Source organism: Anser brachyrhynchus, assembly GCF_964034855.1.
Source record: "Anser brachyrhynchus genome assembly, chromosome: 4".
Classification (NCBI taxonomy): domain Eukaryota; kingdom Metazoa; phylum Chordata; class Aves; order Anseriformes; family Anatidae; genus Anser; species Anser brachyrhynchus.
Genome location: NC_137698.1, coordinates 25,819,295 through 25,838,746, shown reverse-complemented (window position 1 = coordinate 25,838,746; position 19,452 = coordinate 25,819,295). Strand labels below are relative to the sequence as shown.

General features: G+C 42.0%; 2 protein-coding genes across 4 annotated transcripts; one reads left to right on the top strand and one right to left on the bottom strand.

The window, feature by feature from the left end:
• Nucleotides 1-274: 274 nt before the first annotated feature.
• Nucleotides 275-6,736, top strand: SAP30 (Sin3A associated protein 30). 2 transcript variants are annotated; one of them, XM_080590228.1, is made up of 4 exons: nt 275-766; nt 1,634-1,756; nt 4,243-4,341; nt 6,401-6,736. In XM_080590228.1, exons 1-4 carry the CDS (start codon nt 413-415, stop codon nt 6,521-6,523), a joined length of 699 nt encoding a protein of 232 aa, XP_080446354.1. In that variant the 5' UTR covers nt 275-412; the 3' UTR covers nt 6,524-6,736. The 2 variants fall into 2 exon arrangements, with proteins under 2 accessions (XP_080446354.1, XP_080446355.1); XM_080590229.1 differs by lacking the exon at nt 1,634-1,756.
• On the bottom strand, nt 6,574-16,825 carry SCRG1 (stimulator of chondrogenesis 1). Of its 2 annotated transcripts, none has more exons than XM_080590237.1 (3): nt 16,468-16,825; nt 11,725-12,376; nt 6,574-10,205 (listed from the first exon to the last, which is right to left on the bottom strand). In XM_080590237.1, the coding sequence occupies exons 2-3, from the start codon at nt 12,063-12,065 to the stop codon at nt 10,151-10,153; spliced, it is 396 nt and encodes a 131-aa protein (XP_080446363.1). In that variant the 5' UTR covers nt 12,066-12,376; nt 16,468-16,825; the 3' UTR covers nt 6,574-10,150. The 2 variants fall into 2 exon arrangements, with proteins under 2 accessions (XP_080446363.1, XP_080446364.1); XM_080590238.1 differs by having other exon boundaries at nt 11,725-11,988; nt 16,468-16,625.
• Nucleotides 16,826-19,452: the final 2,627 nt, after the last annotated feature.

Genomic DNA, 19,452 nt, shown 5'->3' with positions numbered 1-19,452 from the left:
CTCCCGGCGGCGGGCAGAAGGGGGGCGCTTGGAGGGAGGGAAAGAGGGTGGGCCGCAGCCAGCGCGCTCGGCGCCTCCGCAAAATGGCCGGCCCCCGTCCCGCCGCGGGGCACGCCGGGAGTTGTAGTTTCCCCGCCCGTCCTCGCGCGGCGAGGGCTGCGGGCGGCGGGACTGCGTTTCCCGTGGCGCCCCGCGCGGCGGAGGGCGGTGCGCGGCGGCGGGCAGGTTGCTGTTGTTACATAGGAAACAGCTGAAGAGTCCCCACATGACGGAGGGGGAAGGAGGAAGTGGGGCGACCCGCGGGGCGACGCCGACGCTCCGGTAGCCGCGGGGGGCTTCGGCGCTCGGGCGGCACCGGCCGGGAACGGGAGCGGGGGAACGGGAGCACCCCGCCGCGGGGCTGGCGCCGGGCATGAACGGCTTCGCCCCCGAGGAGGTGACCCCGCGGGGGGCCGACCCCGCCGCCGCCGCCCCGCTGGGCAGCGTGGGATCCGCCGCCGAGGTGCCTCCGCCGCCAGCGCCGCCACCGCCGCCACCGCCGCCAGCGCCGTCGGGGCTGGCTCCGGGCTCGGCCGCCGGTGCTGGTGCCGGTGCCGCCGCGGGCTCGGCGGGCGCTGCCGGTGCCGGCGGCCCCGGGGCCGGGCAGCTGTGCTGCCTGCGGGAGGAGGGCGAGCGCTGCGGCCGCGCCGCCGGCAACGCCAGCTTCAGCAAGCGGATCCAGAAGAGCATCTCGCAGAAGAAGGTCAAGATCGAGCTGGACAAGAGCGTGAGTCACGGGCCGGCGGCACCGGGGCGAGCCCGGCCCCTCTCCCCTCTCCCCAGCAGCTCGCTTCCCTCCTTAAAGTTCTGCCTTTTCTATTAGTGATTTTCTTTCTTTCTTTCTTTTTTTTTTTTTCTCTCTTTCCTCCGGTGGCGTGGCAGCCTCCTCTCACCCTCCTCTCTTTTTTTTTTCTTTTTTAATTTCCTCGTGCCGGAGTTTGCCGGGGTCCCCGGCGCTGCCCCAGCCCTGTTAGCTCGGGGCTGCGGCCGCCCCGCCTCGTCCCGCCGCCCGCACGGCTCCCTCCGGGCACCGCCGCCTGGCAGCCATCGGGCGTGGCACGGCCCGGCACGGCATGGGGCTGGGCAGCGGCCCCGGCCCCGGCCCCACGCGTGGGGAGCCCCGGCGGAACCAGCGCGGCCCTACAGAGGGGAGCTGGGGATAAAGCTGCGTGCTGCTTGACCTTGGAGGCGGTGGGAGCCCGCTGGGGGGGGATATGTGGGGCGAGAGCCGGATTTTTGTCTTCCAAACAGCGTGAGGCGGCTTTTCCTGCTGGCTTCTCTCTCTCTCTCTCTTTTTTTTTTTTTTCTTGCTTGTTTGCTTCGCGATCCCCGAGCCGGAGGGCGGGCTGTACGTGTCTGTGCTGCGCTCCTCGCACCGAGCCAGCCCATTGCAGCGCCTCGCCGCTCCCCGGCCCAGCCGGCGGCAGGGCTCTGCAGCGCAGCAACTCCTTCCCTCAGCGGGGTCGGGTGGAAAAGCTCCCTGAGCCCTGTTAGCGGGCTTGCCGAGAGGATATCGCCGTGTGCGCGTTTCTGTCGGACGCCCAGGAGGTGTTTACGCGGATTTGATTGAAAGCTGCGGTGTTGCCTCTTTTAGGCGAGACATCTTTATATCTGTGACTTCCACAAAAATTTAATTCAGAGCGTGAGGAATAGAAGAAAGAGGAAAGGCAGTGATGATGATGGTGACTCACCAGTGCAAGACATCGACACTCCAGAGGTAGTTAAACAGTTGCTCTTTCTAATAGTTATGCGAAGCTTGCTCTTACCTCCTGCTGAGTCTGCGCAGATCTGCTTTCCCACTCTCACAGCTTTAGTTTGGGGAGTGGGGAAAGGGCTGACTCCTGGTTCACTCCGTTTCTAATACAACCGAAGCTGACTGAGTTTTGCAGTGTATTCTCTGTGTTAGTTGTGCAGAACAGAATGAACAAGACTTTCTAGAATGTTTTTAAGTGTTCTAGTTCTCTCAGGCAACTGCTGTTTCCAGCTTCCTCCTTCTGAAGTGATTTGTCTCCACAGTCCTACTGAAAGTTGTGCTTTGCTACATATTAGCAAAACCTGTCTTTGCCGGGGTTGAAGGGAATTGCATGTGATACTTGGGATATAAATGTTTCACTGCCCCATCCCTCCAATCCTTGCGTGTCATGCAAAATGTGTTGCAGATGGTTCTTGCAGTTACCCTGTTACCTTAGTCTAACTGAAAGTTTAGTGATAGTAGCTCTTTGTGTTTAGCCCTTGCTGGGGGAAGTGATGTTCAGGGAACTGTACCTGAAATGAGCTGAGAAGGATGGCACTTTTCCTGCTTGCTTTCTGCACTGCAGACCAGTGAAACATCACCCGTTATGAAAGCAATCCACAGCTCTCAAATGTTTTCCAATAATATAACGGGAGAGAATGCACCTAGGGCTCTCTTCTTCCTACATGTGCTGTGGATTATTTCTGCTATGGCCTGTGTGTTAATTTTGAGCAGAGCCTACCTGGTCTCCTCCAAGAGGGATTTTTAAAGTGGTCTTTTGAAATTGCTCCGTAAGTGTTAATTTAATGGCATCCTTATGGTCAGCATCTGCAGACATCAGCAATATAAGTGATGAAACTTAATACAAGAATCCCTGCCTGAAGGCACATGGCTCCTGTTTGAATGCTCTGACTAAGAGGATTTTAGGGGATTGAAAGTAGTTTGATGCTGGACTGTGTCTTTTGTCGGTAAACATGTTGGATCGCTTCTCTGAAAGTCCTCTTTAAACCTAATATTCTGTGTGGCTTTAGGTAGCTGTCTGGCAGAGTGGTAATTGCAGCTCTTCAGCGAGCCTGTTTTGTTTTCCCAGACAAGAATAATAAAGTATGACACAACTGATGGATATCTCTAGAACAAAAAAGCAAGTGTATTTTTAATGGTACTACTGCAGGAAAGAAAGCTGCCGGGGTAGTACTTTTGAGGCATTTCAGCTAGCCATTTGGACAACAGTAGTATGCACTTCCCATGTGGTCACTATACACCTTTCATGCTTGTTGGCCCTTGACCACTTTTATTTTCAATTGCTATCCAGTTTACTAAGGGGAAAAAATATTCTGAGCACCTGCAGGGCCTTCCAATTTCCACCTGAGTTATGACCATCACTAGATGTTAGTGATTCCTACCGGGAGGAAGAAGTTTCCACAGTACGGCTGGCTCGAGTACCAAAGGATGCCCATCCTCCTGCACGTGAGGCAGCATTGCGTCACATCTAGCCAGGTTACCAAGTAGGCACTAGCACTGTTGTTGCCCGAAATATTCCATAGTTGAGACTGCTAAGTGGCTTTAAAGTAGAAGTGAATGCCTTAACCGATCTTTAATGCAGGAAGTTTGGAGAACACTACTGCAATAGCAACTGACCTAACAGAACTTCTCATTCAGCCTGTTTTGTCAGCTTACTTCCCTCCTCGGTCTTTTGATTTCACTTTCTTTTGCATTGTCTAGGAGGGTAAGCTGTTGGTGGGAGAAGTGACTGTTGTTCAGAGTTTGTGGGATTTAAAACTAAGGGAGTACTGGGTTGCGGTTGTGTATTTATATCCCTAAAAGGAGCTTGTGCAATTCTCTCAACTGTCAACTCACACTGAAAAATAGTTTTGCGCAACGATGCCTGTGCACATACCTCCTGTGTTGTGCTTATGTAGCAGGGATATGTTTGGAGACCACGAGCAGCTGTTTTCTTCTCTCACCTCAAGCCAGAGAACTTTGTACTCTAGACTTTTTCTCAGTTACAATGCATGCTGTCTCATGGTACAGCTGTGCTATATCTTGTGTGTAACCTGTGTAAAATTTGATGGCTGAAATCTCAGTACAGAGGTGTTCTTTGAATCAGATGTTATGTAAAATTTCTTACTGGGCTTTGTGCTATCATGCTCAAAACTGGGAACAAACAGGAAAAAAAAAAGAAAATATTAAAGTACAGTAGTGAGTTCCAAATATTGTCTGCTGCTAACGGGAGGAAGAGCCATGTTCAGTAACAATAAACTGCTCTTAAACTGAACTGGAGTGTTTTTTCTTTTTGCTCGAAGGTGTGGGGTGGAGTTCTGTGTTTTTTTGTCAAAATGAGATCTTCAGAGCTGACAGTCAATGCTTTTGTATGCGTGAGATCCTAAAATGTTGAGAGGCAAACTATTAATAAGTGAAACCTTATCAGTAACGTTAGATTGCTTTCTTCCCCTTCCCTCATTTTCTTCTAGGTTGATTTATATCAGTTACAAGTAAACACACTTCGAAGGTACAAAAGACACTTCAAGCTACAGACCAGACCAGGACTTAACAAAGCACAGCTTGTTGAAGTACGTATGAGTGTTTGTTCCATAATAGAGAATGCAACTTGCTATGGCATGTGTGTTTCTTCTCTCTACAATATGATCCTTGCATAAAGTGTATCTGTAATCTGGATTTTATGAGAACAAAACAGAGCAGCTTATCTAGCTTCCTTCATTGGCCGTGGCTCCTGAGCCAAGTAAATCAGAAGTAAAAGTTCTTTCCAGAGGAGGGACTGTTAACTTTGAGAAGGAATGTATGCTGCTTAAAAACACAAAGTGCTGAGTTGAACAGTAAGTTGATCTGCGTCTCTCTGAATATCATAGAATCGTGGATTTATAGCCTGTGCATCAGTCACACCTTCAGCTTAAGAGTCCTGCTGATGATAGTTGGAAACTGAGAGGTAGCAATGAAATACTAGTAAGGTTCAAGCTTAGCTTTAAAACCCTAGGTAATATCTACATACGTTTCTGTGTAGAAAGTACAGAAACCTGAAAAACAGACTTCTATTGATCATTAATTTCTATTAATTAAAAACTGGATTCTTTTGTCACAGAATGGAACTTTATGAATTTTTTTATCATTAAGATTTCTAAAAGTGATGAAGCAGTGACTACAGCCATGTGTATCTTTACTGTATGGGAGTGCAGTTTTAAAGGAACTCTTCTGCACTGCTAAGATGCAGTTACAGACTGCTGATATAAATATGTGGAAGCACTGGTGACCCTCTCAGGAGGGAAGTACAGCTGCCACTTTTTCAGTTTTATGCAATAATACTCAATTGTACTTCAGTGCAGAGATTTTGTTGATCTCTTTACAAAGCAGTGTGGATTAAAGCCAAGGTTCTTAAATGTGTGAGAGATCTCAAGGCCAAGCTGTAAAAGAACAATGCTGCTGCTGCTTCTATGAGTAAGAATTTAAAACCAGTTTGGTGTTTTCTTGATGTACAGCTAGTTCTTGAATTAGCAGGACTGATTTGAAAAAGCACAAGTGATTATATCCCCCCCCCCCCCCCGTAAATCTGGCATTCCTAAGGGTCTGCTTTAGGTACATCTCATGAGATGTTTGCAATAGCGTATTCTTCTTGTGCTGCTTCATGTGAATAGGCAAAGCTTCTGTCATGTGCTTTGACTGACCTACTGGTCTTTGTGAGATATAGCCACAGAGCTTCCTTACTTTATAGTCCATATGATTTCTTGTAACCCACCCTAATGTACAATGGTCATTCTGCTAGCTGTTATGCTGTTACTTAAAACTCCATGTTAAAGGGCTCTGTCAAACTGTCTCTTTTTTTTTTCAAGCGGGGTTTGAAAAGCTTTCTAACTCGCTAATTGTTTTAAATGCTTGTACCTTGTGGTAGTTCAAAGACCAGTCCCATTCTCCTCCCTTCCTCTTGCTAATTTTAGTCCAAAAAAGTGTTCTGCAAAAAGCCAGAGAACAGACTGGGGCAGTCAGTGTCAATTTGAGTACTTATAAAGCTGACAGTCCATTTTGATGAAGAGGAAGAAAAAACTTCTGGAATTACAGAAGTGACTCGAACTGTAGAAATTGACATTTTTGTAGGTATACCATGGTGAATTTTTATCACTGACAGCTCTGTTTTGAAGAGCTGAATGTTCAATAATCAGTCTTGAAAATTCTTTTATCCGATCTTGCATTTTTCTATATGATACAGGCCCCCCTTCAGCCTGAGTAATGAGTAGTAGCCTAATTCCTGTGCTGTAGTTTTGTTGATATTCAATAGTCATTACACATTCTATAGGATTCAAGCACTGACTACATAGATGTAATGATATTCCTATGCTTGTGAGAATTGATTATTTTTTTCTGACAATTTTCTGTGCATTTTACTTTGGAAATTAGGGTACAATCTGCTGTATTTGTTTCAGAGTTCTCAATAAAATGGTTCCTATCCTAACTTTTGTGTGACTAGTAAAGACTTTTGAAGGGAGGTGGGGTTTCCTTTATTAATTTTAAGCTGTTTGATCAAGCTCTTAAACTTTCTTTAATGTAGTCTATTTAAATCTGAATCTTCCGTTTCTGCATATAAAAGTGGTTATTTAATTTCCTTGCATTCTTCCTTTGTAGATAATTGGCTGCCATTTTAGGACAATTCCAGTGAATGAAAAGGACACCTTAACATATTTCATCTACTCAGTGAAGAACGACAAAAACAAACCAGATCTAAAGATGGATAGTGGTGTCCACTAGGCAGAAAAGGTTGGGACTGAGACTCACGCTGCAAATCAAAAGACTGAGGGTTTTTGTTGATATGCAAAAGCTTTCTTTGTAACTTTTTCCTCCCCAGAGTGTTTCTCTGTTTTATTTTTCATAACCTTGCTGATTTGTTTGAAAACCATCTCTTATGAAACAAACTTCCTCAGCAAACTATTTTAAATAAATGTCACTGATACTGTTGCTCAAGTGGATGTGTCTAACTTATTTGGTGAGTTACTTGTTCTTAATAATTAAGCTTTAATTCCTTATGTAATGATTGAATTTTTTTTTCAATTAAAATCTACCAAGAATACATTTATGAATGTACTTCAAGTTCTCATAATGCAATGCTGTCTTAAAAAAAAAAAAAAGTGGCAGACTTGGCAATAGGTTCTTTTTCCTAAAGTAAAAGGGTTTAAATGACAGTTCCAGTTGTTAGCAGGGCAGAAATTGCTGAATAACATTTTCATTTTCCTCTTTGGAAACAAGAATTGATGCGGGCTTTTCTGATTTGTTTATTCATCTTGTCATTGCTCGGATATGTGCTTCCAAGCACTCAGGCCTTCCTGCTCCGATATTAAAAAGGAAAAAAAAAATGCGGTTCTTGAATTTCAAAGCCATAAGTATGGATGAAAAGACTGCTGCAGCTTACTGTGCTGAGAAATCTTCCACTTGGGAAAAAAATCCTGTAGCTGCTGACATTTTTTTCCCATTCATGTACGTAGACTGCTGCTAAGAACTTAATTGGAGAACGGCAGACTGAGTTTATGCTGGGTTCATATGGTATCTTCTAATAGGCATGCTGTTTCTTGTTCATTACATGCATTAACTCAGGCCTGTTTAAAAACAAAAACAAAGAACACACTGAAACATAAAGTACCATGAGAAATATATTTAATTGGCTATCTTAGTAAAGTCTATGATGTTGAAGACAGGATTATGTATGACTTCTTGGACTTCATTGTTAGTTGTTGTGCTACTCTAAATGTGTGGTACATGAAATATTTCTTTCTGCGTTAAGCTGAGTGCGTGGGTTGAAGAAAAGGCAGAAGGAGAAGCTTAAAGCAGAGGAGGACATGGCTTCAGTTTGTTCAGTTAGCATTTGTTGCAACTTTTAACCTTATCAGATGTTTAAAGGCTATTTCTTAATTAGGGAAAAATGAGAGAGTATCTCTCTGGTCTAAACTGATGGATGTTAATCTTGTGAGTTTTTTTGGGAAAACTACTTTCTTGGCATCACTGCAACCAAGATGCTCCATTCTGCTATTTTGACCTGTGGCACTCTGTTGCTTAACTGAATGATGATAAACCCTAAACTCAAACTGGCTGCCTTCCCAAGAGCTATAAGTGGCCTAATTTCTTTCACTTGCAGTGTCTTAGATCTTTCCATGTTGAAGTTGTGCAGTGATGGCCTAAGTTCAAACTGGTTAGTGATATCTAACTAGTGGTGGCTAAAGTTGTTATTTCTTGATGTTTCAGTACCCTTCTCACAGTAGTGTCTGCAAAATTGTTTACTAAATGTTCTTTGCACAAGTTGAATTTGTCATCTTTGAACCGTTAGTTGGGGAAGCAGCCAGGAAATCTGGCCCTGAATTGGGCACCTGAAGGATAAAGGCTTTTTCTCTCTTACAGTATGGAGGACAGGGATGAATGTTTGCACGTAGGTCTGGCAGGACCTGTAGAAGCTTTTTCAGGAGGGAAGGAGAGCAGGGAGAAACAAAAGCAATTTTCTATAGGGAATTGGTCTTAAAGTAGTAGCCTAAGTGACCCTATCTTGCTGTATGTGGAAAGTGGCAAAACGTTTATTTCCAACAGATTGTAGATTTTTCCAAGTCAGTAGTGGTGGAAGGGGAAGTAACTGAAAACCACTTACTGACTTTACAACCTAGCTGTGTATCTGCCTCAGTTCTTGTTGCTCCTGCTCTGGAAAGCTATGGATGATAGGCATATGCAACATGATTTACACAGGAGCTAGATGGCATGACCAGCAGGAGCTGCTTGCACTTACTACTACTAGAAGTTTATAGAGGATTTTGCACAAGAGTGGATACCATATGTTTTCTTAGCAAAACACTGACTTTGGATATTTCAACTGTGAGTTGCCAGATTATTTTTTCCTTAATTGATTATTTGGTAGGAAGCCCAAATGACTCAGGAATAATTACACAAACCAGGCTTAAAAAGCCTAGTGAAACAAACTGTTTGTTTAACACCCAGTAGCCTAAAAATTACTTGGCAAATGGTACATGCAGATTTATTTGAAACATTTATTATTAGCTATGTATAATCAAGCCACTGCTACCCCTATCCAATCCTTGTTTACTAACAAAGTCATTGATATTTCATATGGTATGTGAAATAAGTTTGGTACTCTGATGCTAGCAGTTTTCAGTGTAATGTAAAATTATTAGGTTAACAATATACTGATTTGAGGGGGGTAAAAAGAGTGACCTCAGTACTACATGCTTTTCATGTGGCTGACTTGATAGCTAAAGAGTTACCATTTGTAAGGCAGTAAGTTTACTGTCTCTAAGCCTGGCTTGTTCAGATGGCCACTGTTAAACTTATAAGCGGCCATAAATTATTGGCTACTTTTCTCTGATACTGTAAACAGTGCCAGCAGGTATTGAGAAGTAACTGTATATCTATAGGCCAGATCATGATAACTCTTAAATTAAGATGACTACTTCCAATATTTCTAGCTACCTCTGTCTTCATTTACCCAACTGTTTCCCTACAGAACTATCCTAAAAATAAAAAGCTGGGTTTTTAACTTTAATTCCCAGGTACTGTATTTCAAATGAGGCTGGATCCAAAAGCTGCTTAAGTGAGTATTTTTATATTGCCTTAACTGACCCTGTGTCAGTCTGACTTTCTTTCTGTCTTTCTAAATATATATGCATATATATACGTGCTATTGCTGCTGTTTTAGTATTCTAAGAGTTCAATGTTCATCCTAACTTAAGATTTCATATGCAGCTGAAAAATTAGACATAATCATCTTCTACATGTACTTTACTACATATGAATTTTAACTTTTTTCAGTGGAATTTTCAAAGATGAATGGTGTGAGTTTGTGAGTTTTGTTTTTCTTGTTTTTCCCAAGATGGCCAGGGAGAAGGTGGGAACCTACGTATGGAAGTGCTAGGTACTGAATAGTGTCAGCTTAAACCAACGTTAACTGCATAGCAGCAATAAAGCAGTAGGAAGCTGCAATGCAGTAGATTCCTGCAAGAGTTGTTCTTAACCACGTGAAGGCTTAATTTTGAAACTCCTTCATAAAAACTATTTGAGAATGTTGCGCTTATTAAAAAGGTAGGCTTTTTGCTGGGACCTGCATATTAGGACTATTATGCACTTGTACAGTCTTTCACATGATATATGGAGCTAATTAACAGCTACCAAATTCAAAAGAACTTATTACATATTCCAAAAAGTTAAAGAAAGGAAATTTTTCTCCAGTGCAAAGAGAGGCGCTGCAATGTGCTTAGAGAGAGAGGTGTTTTTTTTTTTAAAATTTATTTATTTTTGCTTGACATCGGATTTATTTTTCCCCTTGAAAGTGTTGTTATGCAATTGCAGAATGATGTAGGTTGTCCTCACTGGCAGGCTTGATGTTGATCACTCACTGTTGCAGGGGATCACAAAAGATACCTTTGGTCCAAAGAAAATCTCCCTGAAAGAGATTTAGATATTTTAATAATTATTAGAGCTTTACCGTGACATGCATTTCTATGTTTGTTAGCTTTTATGGGTTGTATGTGTGATTACTGTGTATATGGGATGCCCTTCCAGCTATGCAAATGCAGCTGTGGGTCTGTATGAAGACACTGTTTCTACCTCTGCTGGCCTGATTCAGAAGTGAGGGCAAAAACTCCCTTGGCTGACCAGTGTGCCAGGATTCCAGCATGGTATTTTAGCTTTGCGAAGGTAAACTTACAAAATATTATATATTATAAAGAACTTTGGCACGTGCATGCATTCTGCTTAGTGCAATGTGTCCTGAGAGTGGACCCACAAAGTAGGTCTTCTGTATCTTAAGATGGATGAAGGAAGACCTCCTTGTGTATTTGTATCAAAGTAAGAGGCTTTCAAAGCTCAGGTTAAAGCTGGAAACCCAAAGTGTGCTTCAGGGTGAGGGCACTATATCTGGTTTTAGGTAGAGTGAAATATGAAAAATTTACTTAAACCTTGCTCTCAGTTTAAATGTTTAGATTTCTAGCTTTAGGAGTCATTCTCACTCATTTCAAATCCAGTCCCCTACAGGAGTATGGACAAGTTATCTTTTATTGGACTTAAGGGACTTGAGAAACTTGGGTGGCAAGAGGAGCTTGTATAAAAAGTTATTTTTGCTTGCCTATATAAAGCCATCACATTATAATGTCCCTGGAGTATTAAGAAGTTGCGAAGCGTTGATGTTTTAATCTAAATTTCTTGAAGAAAAGACATTGCTGGAAAGCTGAATGGAAATAATCTCTTAATATATTTTGTCTTCAAACCAGTACAGGCTGGTGGTGTTTATTCACTAAATATTAATTTTATTGAGATGCACATTCTTTCTGTAAAACAACAACAACGAAAACACATTCCATGAGATTTTCTGTTTTGCTTTGTCAACACTGTCAGCCGGCATGCAAAGCGTTGGCTAAATCTCCAAATCTTTTTCCACCCTTGCAGGCATTTGCAAACCTATTCTCCCCCTGTTTGCTTTCCTACTTTAAACAACTGTCTTTACAGAATCATTTATTCAGCCGACATATATGTACATGCCTTGGAATAGTAGCATAACTCTTTATTGGCTAACAGAAATCAAATGTCTTTGTTTATGGTCCCGAAAACATCTTCATTGCAAGCTGCTGTGAATAAGGATTTGTAGTTCATGTTATTAGTTTAAACAGTTATTGGCAGAAGAGTCAAAAGCTGGGCGATTGCAATGCTAAATCCCCTCCCAATGGCACTTGCAGGCTTACGAAGTATGCTAAGCATGTCCCAGGTGAGGCCCTGAAAAACAAGAATTGAAAACTGCCAGTGTGCCAGGTAATTGGCTGTATCTTGATATAGTTTCAAACCACCTCAAGTGATGTGTTTCTTTAACATGGCAGCTTATTCCTCCAGTGGAAACTGTAAAGTGGGGGAAATATAATGGGTGGCTGTACAGAACTCGGCAAGTTTCTATGAAGTGAGCGTAACCTTACTTTGGACAGCAGAGCAGTTCCTTGAAGTTGCAGTAACAGACAGTCTCGCAGCCCTTCCCTTCCCAAAAGTGATCCTGCAGGCTTCCATTGATTCGTCGAAGGTTCTCCATGCCCTCGGGGATGCTGTGGCAGTTGTGGTCCTTCAGAGCTCTTTTGTAACAGGAGGGACGCCGGGAGGGGGCCATGTGGGCACCCAGGAGAGTGCTCAGCACGAGCAGAGCCGAGAGCGTTTTCATTTTTGCAAAGCTTCCCACGGCAGGAGTGCTAAAGAGAAATGAGGTACGTGACACAGGTATAGCTGTTGAACAGGTCTTTTCCCCAGTCTGCTTTCTGGCGCACATTTTTCTGTCTTTCCTGTGAACTTTTGGAGGTTTGAGCCTCTGTGCTGGAGAGTGTTTTCTCCTAGGATGTAAATAATATTGCCATGGAATTGATATTCATTACTTTCTGTACAACCATGGGAATCCTTTCTCTGGGAATTGAGGCTTCTGTTGCTGGCAATTCTGTTGTTGCTTTGGTCTCTCACCTTGAGAAAATTGCTTCGAGCTGGTCGCGTTCTCTCAGCAGTGTAAATGCATGCGTTGGTGGCTACCAGCGCGGGGGAAATGTTCATGGCTATCATTGCCTTCCTGGTGATTTCAGCTGTTTGAGACTGTTGAAATGAGTAATTTGCATGAAATTAATACTATCTTTCCCCCACAAAAGTTGTGGAAAAACTGTCTGAGCCAGACTGCTGTCCCAGACTGCCTGAGAAACTGAAGTGCTATATGGCCCAGGCAGCCAGAGCCCTGCAGGGCTGTCAGATGCTGCACCCTTGGCAAGGACTGCTCTGCAGGCTCTGGTGGGATGCAGCATTACTGAGAAGTTTTTTTAATCTATCTTGGTACTGAAAACTACTTAGCTGAGTCTTGCTACAAGAGGTCATTATAGTTTAATTGACATTGCTTTTTAAATGATAGGATAAACTATTCCTTGCAGAACTGCTGGTGGTGATGAGGCTTCCCATCATCTGTGTGAGCTTACTTAATGCCAGCTGTGCTTTTCTGGGCTGCTTTGCACAGAGGTTGTGTCACAATGCTTTGGGTAAGACCCTTGAACTTGCATTTGCTTTTCTAAGTTAGTCCTTTTACTGGTATTAGGATTGAGAGGTTGGTGGGCTTGACTTTTTTACTGCTTTTGCCTCATGCTTAAATTAAAGAGACCTGGTATCTCTGAATTAAAAAATGAATTTTGCTCTGAAACCTTACCTAAAACAGTGGTCAGGTCTGTGTAGCTAGCTCTCCCTGTGAGCGTTCCTAACTCTATTTGTGGTAGCATCAAAAAAGATTTTGTTTCATCGCATTGGCACTTCAGAGTTAGTTGCCCTTTGCTACAGCACTGTGGGCTAGTTCAGGTCTGTCTTGTGTGGCTGCAGAACAGAGCACTCTAAACTAATCCAAAACCAGGAATAAAACAACATCTGAGCAAAGACTTTCAAGTCTCAGGTTAAGGTGGCAGAGCTTTTATCTAGATAAGAAAAGTGTCAGGTACAGAGGTCACTAAGATAAGTGAGTCCTGCTTGTGATATTTTGTAGAATGATTGAGGTAACCTTTGAAAAACAAACAATAAGCTTTTAAACATATAAATTTACTGTATTGGTAGTGTGTGTTTTTTTTTTCCTGTATAGTTACATAACTGCCTTAGATTTCTTGCTGACTTTCCGTGATATGCTAGAGATAGTTAAGAAAATCTGGGAATTCAAATTTATTAATAAGTGGCCAAAGTATTAAGGAATATGACTAAGCTCTTGTGTATTTTTTAACTTCTGTCATAGAAACAAAATTCATCCAATGATTCCTTTTACTTTCTGTGAACTTGTATGTGAACTTTTGAGGAGAAGACTCCATAAACTACTAGTAATGGAGCTGTAGGGATCTATTTTTTAATCACTTTGGAGTGCGGTATTAAATAACGTACTGTCTTTAGTAGTTTTAGGCCTCAAAACTACTTCTCAAAGTAAACACTGTTCTAACTTTGCTTTATGTTTTTTTCAGAATCAGGTAAAGAATCATTATAATAATGGTTTTATTTTGTAGGATTACAAACACTGCAGTTTGAGGGTTCTGCTAAGGGACGACTAATACTCAAAGAGGAAGTTTGTTTGTACTATACCTTGATAAATGCCAATGTCAGAAATACAATTTAACATTTTTCTGTTCAAGTAATTGAACTTCATTATGAAAGTATTTAATGGAAGAAATGTTCCATGAAAGATAAATTCAGGAAGCAGAGGTTTCTGTGCCTGTTTTCTGTGATTTGGATTATTCTATCAGTTCTTCCCCTGAGGATGAAGCATTTATATCTTGCTCTTGCGCACATTTTTTGTTCTTAATAATTTGGATGAGCTTTTTCTACATGGAGTTTAGCTGGAATGCTCATATGAGTCTGTTGCCAGCTGCTGATCTGCTCAAAATTCATAGGAACATATTCTGTCCTGAAAATGGACAGATTTTCTGTAGACTGTCAAACTGCTGGATTCAGAAATCATGATCTACAGTTTAGGGTACCTCAGTACCCACTTTGGAATATAACAAGATAGTGCTAGGGTGCATTGTTGAGATGGCTGATATGGATAGCTGTCAAAATTGGTATTAGCAGAGTCACATGCCATTGAGCTATGGACAGACAACTTCACTAGCAGGTCAGTTATGCATCTTATCTGCTCAGCATTGCTGTTTTTCAGAAAAATCTTTTTTTCCTTAAATATTTACTTTTTTTCAGTTAGTAACTGAAAGGAAACTTTCAGTCAAAAGGCCTTTCTTCAAAAGGTTATTCCTTTACAGTGAGAGAATGGTGCCTATTCGCGGATGAAAGATTGCCAAGGAACTGGAGTGTTTCATCAATTCCCTGCACAGGATCAGCGGTGATGAACTCGGCAGATCTTTCAGAAGCAAAATTGTTTTTTCCCCTGACAAACTGCTGCAACCTCTTCTTCTGACTATGGTTTCACAAATGATTGAATGTTACTGATTGCTTAGTTAAATAGCAGAGCTAGTAAGTGCATATTCATCTGAAAATGCATGTCAAAGACCTTATCTGCTTTTGCATACTATAGAAACAGTCTTTTCTCATAAAATAAATCAGGGAAATTTGAATAAATCCAACTGCAAAAGGGACTCAAAAATCACTGCCAGCAAACAGTCTTACATTTATGTAAAACCTTCTGAAAAAGTAGTAATGCCAGTTATGCTCAGCCTGACCAGGTTCTCTATCCAGGTTATATCTTCTCAAATTCTAACAGAGAAGTAAAACCGTCTACAAGAATTTAAAATGATCTCCTTGCATTTGCAAAGGTCTGTTTTAAGAAATTACTTCTCTGATTGCTTTGACATGGTGTAAGTGAAGTTCAGAGAAGTTCAGCTGTGAAAACAAATGCTTTGAAAAAATTTAGAATTTTGTGTAGAAGAAAATGTTTTGTTTGGGACTGAGAGCTGTGAGTCAGGAATCACCACTATCCCTGCTCGTTCACCCGAGAGTGTTTGAATTGTCCTGCCAAGTGATTTGGCACCATCTAGCTTATGGATCTGCAAGGAGCAGAGGGAGTCACAAAAAGACCAAACAGAATAACCCAGGTTTCAGCATCCATGGCTGAGAACTACAGGGTAGTACTTCATGAGAATAGAGATGCACTTTAAATGCCCCATGATATTAGTAGGAGCTCAGGTGCTGGCAATAGAGACAGATATAAGGAACACTGAGAAATGGCACAGAGATGCATATTTCAGCACATCTAGAGATCCTTCCAGTTTGCGAAAAGATAAATATTTACAATTTTGTCTGTCAGCTATTATATATACCTTTCAGAGTTGATATTCTTGTCTATGGCTCTCCAGTTGCCTAATTCTGAAAACAGCAAATACTCTAATCTAACTGGTACTGTCTTGGTGTGTGATCTGTTCCAGTCAATCCAGTGGCAGGTGCTGGGTTAACAAGTTGGCAAATTGTGCTTTAAATGATGAAGCTTTTTATTTTTTGACATAAACTTATACATTGCAATCTCAATGTGCATTGAGGTCAAGAGTTAAAGTACTTATTCAAAATAAAATGCCTTTTATCTTTTTTTCATTTGTCAGGTTTCTAAGTCAGAAACATCTGTAAAGAGCCAAACTTAACGTTTAATATTTAGGTGTCAGTGCATTATAGTTAGGTTTATTAATGCATTCATAAGAAATCATTACACAAGAACTTCATAACTGATATTAAGAACTTTCTTCCATTAAAGAAGTCTTCAAATCTGTTTTGCTTGAACAGTTGGTGCATTGTGAGGACAGCGGCTATTCCACTGAGGATGAATTCAGTGAATTACTGCTTTGTAATTCCCATCAATACCATGATTCTTTCAAGAAATTGAGTTCTCATTAAAACCCATTTAGTTTTCTTAAAGACAGCAATTCATTGTGAACATACCTCTCTCCACATTCACCAACTTTGCAATAATATTGAGTACAGGCAGGCAATATAGTATGTTTAATGACTTCAGATGTTAATATATAACATCCAGCTTTAAAGAGCAAGATAGGGAAAGGGTTATCTTTAGCTGGATCATATGGATGCATCTGTCTTAAATAACATCTTTTGCCCACAATGTATCAGATTTTTCCCAAATCTTCTGCATGTTCCCATATATATATTTCTAATTCTGTAGTCTGTAAGTAGTACCAGAACAACAAGTGCACAAGGATAATTTCAGGAGCACGACATACCTTTTTCTTCTGCTTCACTCTTTCACTTTCTTGGCAGCTGTGTCTTTTCAGATAGACACAGAGAGCTAGAGCTAGCAGGGATGAGAAGAGGGAGGGCTGACGGGAGATGTGGGACAAACAGCCCTTTGTCTGTCCTGACTTCTGCCTGTGAGTGACACACTCCCTTCTCCAGCGAGGGGCCAGAGGATGGGCTTCAAGAGCTGCCTCATTCAGTCACTGCCAACCTAGACAAGAAAAAAAAAAAAGTGAACGTATCCTTTCCAGCAGGAAACTATTAGTTCATCCAGGACCTGATGGCAAGGTGTCTCCTCAGAGAGCAAAGCATAACATCCAGCACAGGGAGAGGGAAAACGGCCTGCAGAATACGTGCGTCCTGCTGTGCAGCCACAGCAGGTGTGGGGCTGGTGGGGGGAGCAGAGCAGGGCACGGAGCTGATGTGCTGTTTGCAATGAGCAAGACCCGTGCACCTAGCCAGCAGTCTTATGCAATTCCTGACTTCAGGAACCTGTTTTTTGAAAATGAAATAATCAAGAACTGTAATTATTTTAACCAGGCTTTTTGTACAGCATACTACGTGACACTGCATTGAGTTCAATACTGGCCAAACTTTTAATCAAGAGGTAAGGTGAATGGTATTTCAGAGGAAGATATTTTAGACTAAAAACGCAAATCAAATCATCTGGTATCACTAAAACACAACTTGAAGTCCTTGAATGGAGCTGAAGTATTATGTATTAAAGAGAAAAAGTCTTGGGGGTGAAGTCTGGGGTGTTGTCAGTGTCCTTACGTTTCTGTTGCAATTTAGGCCCTCCTTTTGTTGTGAGCATGCTGGCTCTGTTTTGTCATACGAACAGACAAGTAAGGTTACACGTTAGTTGTCAACTAGTAATTTTTTACACTTCTAGTCTGCATTATTTTTATTCTCTCGTAGCTAGAATTTTTCTCTATCGAGCTGCTTTTAATACAGAGGTTTGTTACAAGTACAAAAACATACCTCTGCTCAGCTGCTTCAATATACAAATCGAGGTCTTGGTGCTTGTGTTGAAAACCGCTTAAACCTGCGTGTCCCTTCTGGTGGTGGTCACAGCCAGCAGGGCATTCCCTCTTTTTGCTGGAGAAGGGCAGCCGGCTCAGCAGGGAGCAGGACATACGCTTGTGCCTGTACAGGACATCGGGGTGACAAAACGCCTCATGCTGGCTCTGCTTCTCTGCAGTAATTCCTTTCCAACATGGATCTTTGCCCTGGCAGCCCGTGCTCTAAATGAGATAATCCTAATGCCTCTGCGAGGACTCGGTGTCCCAGTTCCCTGCGAGGGACTTGCATGGATAGCAGTCCAGCAGTTTGGTGGGCTGATAGCTCTGTTTATAAAGAGAAGTGTGCAGGGAGAAATGTGTCTTTGGGAAATGTCCCCTTGTGGCTTTGAGAAAAGAGAGTTCTAACAAAGCTAACATTTTGCTGGTGTTTTTCCCCCCTCTCCATAGGTTTGTGTATGATGTTTCCAGTTGTGGCAAACATTCAGGAACAGGAGGAAACTTTCTCTCTCCTGAAGTTTCTTCACCACAGAAACTGGGAAGTAAATTGAGATTGGGAGGGAGCAAAGGTTTTAGGGAATCTGTGGGGTGAGGTGCAACCAAAGACTACATTGGCTGCTGTAGGAGCAGCTCTCTGAGGTGTGAAAAGTAGGGTACATTACAGGACAATGCATTGAAGGGTAGGGCAGCCTGTGATGCTGTTGGCTTGGGAGAGAGCAAAGTGCAAATCAATGTTACCAGATCTAAATTCTTTCTCAAGATGCAAGAGCACTGTTAGGAAATCCTGCTTTTTCACCCTCCTTGATCTGTGTGCGTGCACACAATGGGCATAGTAATTATCAATTATGTTCAATTTGTCTACAGAGCCTTTTTTCAGATGCCTACATCATCCCTGCTCCTGTCCAAAGACGTATGTCAAAGTAAGGTGCAAAACAGAACTGTTCAGAAGGGGCAGTGACAAAGTCATAACAGTAATCCATAGGGGAGAAGTCGTTCTTAAGGGAGAAAGGCCCCTGGCAGCGTGAGGAGACAGAAAAGGTAGCAATGAAATTCAGCTGCAAAAGGGTGACTGCCTCAAGTATACAGCATTACTCTAGAATAAACTTACGTAATGTGCCCTGGGAAAATAATCTTTGCTTTTTGAATTTAAGTACTCAGCATTTTATATGTGCTTTGCATTTTTAATGTAAGCCACACAGGTTTAACTTTTTTTTCAGTGAACAAAAATCAATTTGCATTTTATTGCATTCTCGATGTCATCATCCAGCTTTTTGCAGTCTGACAGTGAAGAATACCAATGTTTCTCCTCTTACATTAAATCCACTTAAAAGTTGCCACTTAAGCTATGAGTCAGACAGCTCATTTAATACATACAGTTCATATGAGGAACCTCTGAGCCTGATTTTGCTGGATGATGCAATCTAAAGCCTATACCTGAGGATTGTAAATGACTGTAGATATTGTGGGGATGTATAAAGACCTTGGAGACTTCATGCTGGTGGTAAAGACAGTGCCAGTACAACTAAGACATTAAGTGCTGTCATCATTTGCTACAGGATGACAGTAGGTAGGGTGCCTTATAGTCAGTTTTCAGCATGCTGGATTTTTAAGCAACAGTAAATCTTACATGCTCATTTTGCAAATACACGTAACACAAACATCATAACTTGCATTGTGCCTTTCGTGTCACCGTTCCCATGTCTCAGCATCTATAATGTCAAACAAACAGTATTTGCAAATGCATTTTCTGTGCTTTTACTTAGTGTAACTTTACAAAGCTTTTACTTAGTGCAGCTTTAACCAAGGATACTTTTTTTATCCTTTGTTCTGTTGTTGATTGTGTTCAGAAAACATCTGTGCTATTAGATATTCTACTATTGCCTTCGCACTTCCCACATCTGGCAATTTACTTTCTAGCTGGTACCTGCATTAGACTTTGAATTTTCTAGACAA